This window comes from Apium graveolens, chromosome 10 (assembly GCF_009905375.1).
Source record: "Apium graveolens cultivar Ventura chromosome 10, ASM990537v1, whole genome shotgun sequence".
NCBI classification, from domain to species: Eukaryota; Viridiplantae; Streptophyta; class Magnoliopsida; order Apiales; family Apiaceae; genus Apium; species Apium graveolens.
This window is the reverse complement of record NC_133656.1, coordinates 65,206,130-65,216,034: the sequence shown is the minus strand read 5'-3', so window position 1 is coordinate 65,216,034 and position 9,905 is coordinate 65,206,130. Positions and strand designations below refer to the sequence as shown.

At 39.3% G+C, this 9,905-nt stretch overlaps 1 protein-coding gene across 1 annotated transcript; it reads left to right on the top strand.

The window, feature by feature from the left end:
* Positions 1-5,553: 5,553 nt before the first annotated feature.
* On the top strand, positions 5,554-7,819 carry LOC141690633 (uncharacterized). Its single transcript, XM_074495416.1, has 4 exons — positions 5,554-5,670; positions 5,773-7,062; positions 7,192-7,539; positions 7,805-7,819. The coding sequence occupies exons 1-4, from the start codon at positions 5,554-5,556 to the stop codon at positions 7,817-7,819; spliced, it is 1,770 nt and encodes a 589-aa protein (XP_074351517.1).
* Positions 7,820-9,905: the final 2,086 nt, after the last annotated feature.

The window sequence follows — 9,905 nt, the reverse complement described above, 5'->3', positions numbered from 1 at the left end:
TTGTTGAAGAATTATCTCAGAATAACTCCTGACATCAGAGAGATCAGAAAATGATGAAGCCAAGTCAAAGATCTACAACTACTTAAATTCTGATGTGTATACAGACCAAAGTTGTTATCAGAAGTTGAATTGGTAAAAGCTTTAAGGACTGTAAGTTGTAGTTATCTTGTCTATTTCTCATGCATTTGTACTTAATGTTTTTGACATCATCAAATATCTGTTAAACTTGTATATTTTGCTAATTTACAAGTTGGGGGAGATTGTTAGATATATTTGATAATGTCATGGCTAATATGTTTTATGTTTAGATTTCAGATCTTATTTGAACAGGATAAATCAGTACTTAACTGTTGATCAGTACTTATACTGGAAGTCAGAACTTAAGGGATATCAGTACTTATGTTATCAGGAGATAAGCATCAGGAGATAGATATCAGAACTTAAGTGCTGAAGGACGATCAGATAAGGACAGTAGCTGATTGAAGTTAAGAAGATCAAGATAAACATAAGAAGAGATATGCATGAAGAAGGAATTCCGTGAAGAATGGAATACTTGGAATAGAAGATATCTGATTGATATATATTAGGAAGCAGAATTATATTCCATATCAATTAGCGATTATCTTGTAACTGTGTAGTATATAAACACAGACATAGGGTTTACACTATAAGTGTTATCATTATCGAGAATATTATTTACTGTAACCCTAGCAGCTCTCGTGATATTTTGTTCATCACTGAGAGATAACAGTTCCAGATTGTAACAGAGTTTATTGTTTCAATAAAGTTTGTTTTCTGTTACATAAGTTCTTGAAGTTTGATTTGATTGTAATAAACACTGTATTCACCCCCTCTACAGTGAAAGTGTGACCTAACATAATCAATCCAGATTAAGGAAGTTCTTAAGATTTTTGGTGATGATGGCAACATGCATTGCGAGTTTATAAATTTTCAATCTGCTTTTAGGGCCTTTATCTCAGAATTCCTTAAAGAATGAACATCTTATTGTAGATCAGTAATTTATTCATGAATTTGCAAATCATCAATACAATAATGGGGGGAGGACTATACCAAATTACCAATACAATGAACAGTTTCTTTCTTCATCACAACAAATGGCAACATTTAAAAGTATTAATATATACTACTAATCACTGTAACCAGCCCTTACCTGAGGGCTGGTTAACTCAGTGAAACCAGTTAAAGGATTTGAAACATAAGAACTGCCAACTCCTTGAGAAGAACAATACAAACTCATGCTTTTATATGTGTTGCATTACTGATTAAACAAGGACAAAGTACTAAAACTAGATTGAACAAGGAAATAGAATCGACGGAAATAAAAATACAAACAAGATTAAGAACTACTGAATTGAAATAAGAGGAACTGAAACGAACTGTAAAAGATGACTGATTCTTCGATACCTTCCCCCTCCTGCTGAACACTATAATATAGTATAAATATCAGTTGGGCTGAAATGGGCCTATAGCTGCAATTGGGTTTCTTGGTACTCGACTAGCTGGTGATCCAACTCCTTATAAAACACTTCTCGACCGAGTCTCTCCTACTGGTTACAATCCTTACCCCTTGAAAAGATCCTTGTCCTCAAGGATGATTCAAACTTAAGATACACTTTGCAAATGTCACCCTCCCTAGATCAAATACAAGTGTTATGACATTCCAATACCAAGCAAGGGCCATTAAATAATTCTCTTTCTTCAGTTTGCAGCAGACATTACTTATACATTTCTCACTTCCTGAAACCCTCCCCTAATTTGGACTTGCACTCTTACCTTACTCAGGACTCTCGTTCTCATAATTACTGTTATATCTTCCAACATGTCTAGTCAAGTCATTAACACTTTCTAAAGCCGAGATATTAATATCATAAGCTGTATTATCGCGGACTTTGTCATCATGCGCGTTATGCAAAACAAATTTTTTTAGTAGCTCAAACATGTCTGAAGTCACGCAACTTGAAGGTACAACAGATACGGAGAAATTGAGTACAATCTCACCTTGAGTAAAAGTTGATACCTTAGTGTTTTTGTGATCCATAGTGTTAAACAAGCTCCTTCCCCAGGCAGAATTTAGCACTATAAAGCCATCTAATACGCCAAACAACCACTTTTTTTTTGAATGTGAAGCACGATGACTAAGAAGTTGTATGGAATTTAAACTAATCATCACTTTTTTGTCAGCACAACTTCCAAAGAAATGGCTAAATTCAGCATATGTTTGCAGTCATCTGTGCATAAATTTTAAAGGTCTTTTAAGCTGATATTCATGGATTGCCAGGTTGCTAAAGTCAGAAGTCCCACCCCTTAACAAAAATAATCTGCGAGCTAATTCACTTAGGCATTTACAAATATGAAGCTCTGGATAAGATTTTATCTTCTGAACAAGGGCTTGAAAGAGATTCAGAGGACCTATTTTTAATTCTTGACAAACTGCTGGAATAATATCAGTAACAGTAAACACCACTTAGTCAACAGATTTCCAAGACAACCCAGCAAGATCAGGATTTATAGGTTTTTTAATTCCAATCTTCTGTAAATATTTAGCTTTGTCGAGCAACTTCAGATACCATTTTGGCGTTCTATTTATCCACATAACTTTAAAGTTTCTACCTCGGCATGAATTTCTAGTTCAAGAAATATACTGACCTCGTCCCAATCACAAGATCTTAGCCAGTGGTTTATTCCACAACCATGTTCCTTTCTGAATGCTAAGTGCTTATTGTTAACTACTCCAACTACCTTCACCAATATCCAAGAGAGTATGCGGTACTGCAGTTTGTGAAGAAAAACTGGTAGAGCAGTACCTAGCTTCTCGTTCCATGCAGCAACAGCTGTATATGCAAGGACATAAGTCATGGCCACACGTGTCCATACGATGAACTATTCATCGACAAATATATCAGGTTCGATAACTTTATTCTCCTCACGCATACCAAGTTCTACCAAGGTTTCCAATTTCCATCAATTCCAAAGAGCTGCTAATTCCAAAAATATTCTCCGTTAGGCCTTTTCTTTCATTATATCCATCCTTTAACATACTTTTCCTCTTATCCTTATTAATTAATTCGATACCAACCTCCATTACTTTGCAAAAGCAACAAAATGAATTTTCAAAAGAATTATGACCTTGCAAAATGACCATTAAAGCACAGTTTCTTAATACTAAAATTCCATCAGCCTGAATTCTCAACATGATCTGAAATTTTAGCAACTCTAAAATGCCCTCTAAAATGTCCTCTACAATAGTAAGTTAACTTTTAGTAAGTTAACACTTTTAGAAACTCTAAAATGCCCTCTACAATAGTAAACAAAGATGCAGCAATTGTGCCTCCAGCAGGATCAAAGATTAGCAGTGCCTCTTCATCAACGATATTGTTAAGCTTCTTATCCAACCCATAGGTATCTGCCACGTCAATTAAAGCCACAACACCCTCTTCAATCTTAGTATAAATCATCAAAAGTGTTTCTTCTATAGCCATTTGTTTCTCAATTTTACAAACATCACTAAACATCTCATTAAAATAATTAGTTGTGGTGGCAACTCCTAATTAAACTTGTTACTCCAAATCTTTTAGCCCTGTATCCGATTTCATCTCCATCTTATCAACCAATACACTCTCTTCAAACAAGGACTGCTGAAATGCATCCAGAGTAATAGCCTCTTGTAGAGTCTGAGGTGCCCATACTTCCAAGGCATCTCGAAGTTCTTCTTTCAATCCTTCAATGAAGCAATAAGAGAGAAGATCATCATCAAATTCACTCCTAAAAATGAACTCAGCCCTGTTTTTAACATGTATAAAATCCTTAACATACTCTGTAATAGAACTTGATCTCTGATATAATAATAAGCTATCCAGAAAAACTGAATCATCAAAACTATTTTTCAATTTTTCCGAGTTACTAACCGGTTCAGTCAAATTTGTTGAACTTCCATCATCCATATCATTTTAATTTTCTTCGACACCTCTTTTCATTCGTTTCCTTTTGATATTCTCATCTTTAACAACATCTTCTAAAGTTATATCAATTTCTCCTTTAAATCCCTCTCCTGCGTCATGTCCACCTACACATTTGTTAATACTTTCATCTTCACATTTCTTATAACCATCAACTTTGACAAGTACGGAAACATTATTCACGACTTCATTTATATTTGTAAATTCTTCGCCACACACATGATTATTGAAATTTGAAATCAATTCAGTGCTAGATGCAATAGTAGAACAGGGAATTGGTAATGGACTAGTTGATTCAAGAGCATAATAAAGTTGGCAAGTAGAAAGGGTATGATATGTTAGGGTGAAGCAATTACTGATGTCAAAATGTTCATCAGCCAAAACATATTCTCTCTCAGAACTTGTATCAAACATCTGGTATGCACATAACTCAGAAGCGCATGGTTTTGATGCATCTCTGGGTATGGTGCATGCTCGTATGAATAGTTCATGTCAGGGTTACTGACCTGATGTTGGGGAAAAGAATACGTAGTTGAATATAATGGTGAAGTATCCACCAAATTCATCCCTATCATGTCCGAGGAGCGATGGCTCTGATACCAATTGTAACCAACCTGAGCACTGGTTAACTCAGTGAAACCAGTTAAAGGATTTGAAAGATAAGAACTGCCAACTACTTGAGAAGAACACTACAAACTCATGCTTTTATATGTGTTGCATTACTGATTAAACAAGGACAAAGTACTAAAACTAGATTGAACAAGGAAATAGAATCGACAGAAATAAAAATACAAATAAGATTAAGAAATACTGAATTGAAATAACAGGAACTGAAACGAATTGTAAAAGACGACTGATTCTTCGATACCCTCCCCTCCTGCTGAACACTGTCATATAGTATAAATATCAGTTTGGCTGAAATGGGCCTATAGCTGCAATTGGGCTTCTTGGTACTCGACTAGATGGTGACCCAACTCCTTATAAAACACTTCTCGACCGAGTCTCTCCTGCTGGTTACAATCTATACCCCTTGAAAAGTTCTTTCTCCTCAAGGATGATTCAAACTTAAGATACGCTTTGCAAATGTCACCCTCCCTGGATCAAATACAAGTGTTATGACATTCCAATACCAAGCAAGGGCCATTAAATAATTCTCTTTCTTCAGTTTGCAGCAGACATTACTTATACATTTCTCACTTCCTGAAATCCTCCCCTTATTTGGACTTGCACTCCTACCTTACTCAGGACTCTTGTTCTCATAATTACTGTTATATCTTCCAACATGTCTAGTCAAGTCATTCACACTTTCTAAAGCTGAGATATTAATATCATAAGCTATATTATCGCGGACCTTGTCATCATGCGCGTTATGCAAACCAAATTTTTTTAGTAGCTCAAACATGTCTGAAGTCACGCAACTTGAAGGTACAACGGATACGGAGAAATTGAGTACAATCTCACCTTGAGTAAAAGTTGATACCTTAGTGCTTTTGTGATCCATAGTGTTAAACAAGCTCATTACCCTGACTGTGAAGAAGCTTTTCTGAAAATCAAAGAACAGTTGGGAAATCCTCTGATGTTGGCCAAGCCAGAAGACGGGGAAACATTGATTCTGTACTTGGCAGTGTCTGAATATTCCGTCAGTGCCGTGTTGGTAAAGGAAGAAGCAAGCCACCAGTGGCCTGTGTACTATGTAAGCAAAAGGTTGTTGGATGCGGAAACCAGATATACCAACATGGAGAAACTAGTGTACGCTCTTATTCTTGAATCATGAAAGTTAAGACCATACTTTCAGGCTCACCGAATAGAAGTTCGCACCGCTTACCCCCTTCGGCATATCCTACATAAACCCGAATCGTCAGGAAGAATGTTAAAATGGGCAGTAGAGTTAGGACAATTCGATTTGGAATATTGTCCTCGCACAGCAATCAAGGGACAAGCGCTGGCCGATTTCATACTTGAGTTCGATGCAGAAGTTGACGATATGGCTATAGTGTTGGCAGAACTGACCTCGCAAGAAAGTCATCAGAATGAAAAAAGGGGAGAACTCCCTCACCCTTGGTGGATATTACATGTGGACGGGGCCGTGAACAACAATGAATCAGGTGCCGGGATTATCTTGATCACCCCGGAGGGACACCGTTTGATGAGTGCTATCCATTTCAAGTTCTATGCTACCAACAATGATGCTGAGTACGAAGCCTTGATCAACGGTCTGAAATTAGCTCTGGAAGTAGGGGCCATGAATCGGATAGTTCGGAGTGATTCCGAATTAGTTGTGAACCAGGTCAACGAAGGTTTCCAAGCCCGGGGACCGCGAACGGAGCTATATATGACATGTGCGCAACGCCTACTAAAAAACTTTTCAAATGACAGGCTAGAAAGCGTTCCACGTGAAGAAAATAGTAATGCGGATGCTTTGGCCAAGATGGGTTCACAGATGGATATCGTTCAACTTGGACAAATCCCTCTGGGAGTCCAAGAAATCCCAAGTATTCCGGAGGTGGAGGTACTTCAAATGCAAGAAATCCTACAAGAAAGCTGGATGACTCCCATCCATAACTATATTCAGACAGGAGCTGTACCGGAGAACAAACTACAGGCTCGACGCCTTCGGTACCAGGCCGCAAAGTACGTCGAATATGACGGGGTACTATACAAGAGGGGATTTAACCAGCCACTGTTACGTTGTGTGGACATGGAAGAAGGAAATTATATTCTCAGAGAGGTGCACGAAGGGATTTATGGCAATCACTCGGGGGGTGGTTCTTTAGCATTAAAAGTGCTTAGACAAGGATACTACTGGCCGACTATGAGGGAAGATGCTTTCAATTTTGTTCAGGCTTGTGATCGTTGCCAGCGGTTCGCCAACTATTCCAACACCCCGACATCCACCATTACCTCATTAACAAGCCCCTGGCCTTTTACCATGTGGGGAATTGATCTCATTGGAGAGTTACCCAAAGCAAAGGGGGGTGTGAAATACGCCGTGGTGGATGTGGACTACTTCACCAAATGGGCAGAGGCTATGCCACTAGCCACGATCACGGCAAAGAAGATAAGGGATTTTGTGTTCAATTCCATAGTATGCAGGTTCGGTATTCCCTACAAACTCATCTCAGACAATGGAAAGCAATTTGATAGTAACGAGTTAAGGAAGCTTTATGAAAACTTAAAGATTTAAAAAGACTTCGCCGTGGTTTATCATCCGCAGAGTAGTGGTCAGACAGAAGCCATAAACAAAATCATAAAACATACCTTGAAGGCAAAGTTAGAAGAGAAAAAAGGGGATTGGCCAGAAGAGATGCCTATGGTCCTTTGGTCTTACAACACGACACCTAGGTCGACCACAGGTGAAACCCCTTTTCTGCTGACCTATGGGTATGAGGCCATGGTTCCCGTGGAGGTAGGAGCAGGATCTCTACGGAGAGATGCGTTTATCGAGGAAGATGCGGAAGTCAACCAGAGGCTCCACTTGGACCTGTTAGATGAAGCCCGGGCGAACGCTCAATTGAAGCTCGCTGCTTATCAGCAGAGGGTCGCAAGGTATTTCAATAAAAAGGTAAAATCTGTACCGTTCAAGGTTGGAGATCTCATATTGAGAAAGGTTATGCCTAACACTAAGATAGCTCAGCACGGGGTGCTTGGAGCTAATTGGGAAGGACCGTACAAAGTTAAAGCTATACTCTGGAAAGGGACCTATCGCTTAGAAGATCTGGATGGTAAACTTATTCCTCGAGCATGGAATGCAGAACATTTGCGGAAGTATTATCAGTAGGGTGTAGCTGTGTCCCCCTTATTTTCTTATTTTGATTCTTATGTAATAGGCTAGTAGCAAATAAATTCCTCCTAGCCTAGGGAGGTAGTACATGTGACTGCGAACCTTGGAACTAGCAGAAGGAAGAAAATTTTTTCAAATAATTTCCCCATAGAGCATAGTAGCCATGGGACTGGTGTAATTTACACACTAGAGCGCATTATCAATAAAAGAGAAAAGTTACTTCAAATTACTATATTTGCTTGACATGAAAATTCTCATTTGAAAGACATCAAAGGCGCGCCCTATGTTGAGGCGCGCCCTATCTGATAACTCCTGCTTCATAATCAAGATAAACATAGCATTCAAGGGTGAAAGGAATAAATGTACATGAACAGCAAAATTAGCTAAAGCAAAAGCTAATCAAGTTAAGGCGTGCCCCTGGGCTGATAAGTAAGTAAAATTTCGCAAAGGCATTACTGATAAGAAAAAGTACGTGTTGTTTGCAATATGGCGCGCCCTCATATCTAAAACGCTACGAAGAAAGAGACATTAAATCTTAATGATACGATGACAACTTTGAGATCGCATAAAAAGAAATTACACCCGAAAATATTTTAAAGGACGCGCCCTATAGTAGCATAATCCATGGAAACATGAAATGGCCAAGGGAAAATCAAAGTGCCTTAACAAATTTTTATGCATACAAGAAAAGATAAAATTAATGTCGAGCCACACAAAAGGTCATGATGCAAAAGGAAAGAGTAGCAGAAAAATAATTCATACAACTTTGCACAGCATCAAAAGAGGGCTGGCTCCTCATAAGTATCTGAAACTTAAGAACAACTAAATAAATCAAGGCGCGCCTTGAGACTGGCCTGTTGGGGGAATAGATTGAAGAGGAACAGTGGGGTCAACCTTAGGCGCGTCCTTGGGAACTTCCCCTCGTGGCGCGCCCTCACCTTCTTCCTCCTCCAACCCAAGTTCTATCCTCCTTGCCTTGATTTCAGCAGCATGCTCTTTCTTAAACTCCATCATCTCGGCAACTGTCTCCTCCCCAAACTTCTCGAAAGTATAATCAGGGTCATTGGCCACAAAACCAACCCTGTAGAAGTGGAAGCCACTGGAAAAGGCTTCATCAGCCATTTCCCTCTTTTCATCAGGCCAGCCTATTTTCTGTTGCTCCTCGAGGTACTCAATCCTCAGGTTGGCTCCATCAAGCTCAGTATGAAGAGAGGTAGCCTTTTTGTTGGAAATCTCCAACTGAGAAGTAAGATTGACCACCTCATCCTTGAGAAAAGAGATCTCAGAGTCCTTAGCTTTAATATCCTTGGCATGCAGAAAGTCTTTTCTTTGAGGTTGTTCCTCAAAATGTTGTTGTCACCCTGCAGCCTCTCTAGGCGCGCCCCCTCCTCAAGTAACTTGTCCACCACTCGAGTGGAGTGGATGAACAATTGGCAAGATGCTTTTATAGAAGCACGAGCAGCATCTCCCAAATCCATAGCTTGCCACTGTTCCACTTCTTCATCCGAAATATGAAGGGAACCCATGGGGCCAAGAGCGTTCAATGCAACAGAAGAGCCAGAAGACGCGCCCTCTGCTCTATGCCTCTTAGGTGCGCCCTGTTTATCTGTAAGGTCAATTACGGACCTTTTTAAGACATGAGTTGTTTGAGGAATAGGAGTTGGATTGGGGACAGATGCCGGTGCTGCAGGAGCATTTTTCTTCGGTTTAGGCTTGGATTTGTCACCAGGGCGCGCCCCAAAAGACTTGAGAATTCTTGGAGGAGCCATTTCTGCACAAAACATAGAACATGTTAGTTAAGCGTGACAGTTAAGTATGTTGAACAAAGCAATAAATAAAAGCAATTGTCAAAGGCAGTATCGATAAATATGTGTAAAATGCTACGCCTAGAGTAAAAGGGCGCGCCCTAAAGACGTGGAAAGATTAAGTAAACAAAAGTTTTTATCCAACATCATAACAAAAAGTTAACAGAAGAGAAGAAGGACGCGCCAATAGTAAAAAGGCGCGCCTTTAGATTCTATAATTAATGAACCTGAAGGATCTTGGCCTTGTAAGGAGCCATCCTCTGTTTCTTCTTCTTCTTCTTCAGCTTCTTCTTCGCTGTCTAAGTCGATAACACGAGAAACAGGAGCACCCTTCCTAAATTT

Bases quoted from the DNA above. Each gene is read 5' to 3' on its own strand.
- LOC141690633 (XM_074495416.1), top strand. From the start codon at position 5,554: ATGTTGGCCAAGCCAGAAGACGGGGAAACATTGATTCTGTACTTGGCA. The intron at 5,671-5,772 runs GTAAGCAAAAGG...CCATACTTTCAG, and splicing joins ACCAGTGGCCTGTGTACTAT to GCTCACCGAATAGAAGTTCG. The intron at 7,063-7,191 runs GTATGCAGGTTC...TATCATCCGCAG, and splicing joins ATTTTGTGTTCAATTCCATA to AGTAGTGGTCAGACAGAAGC.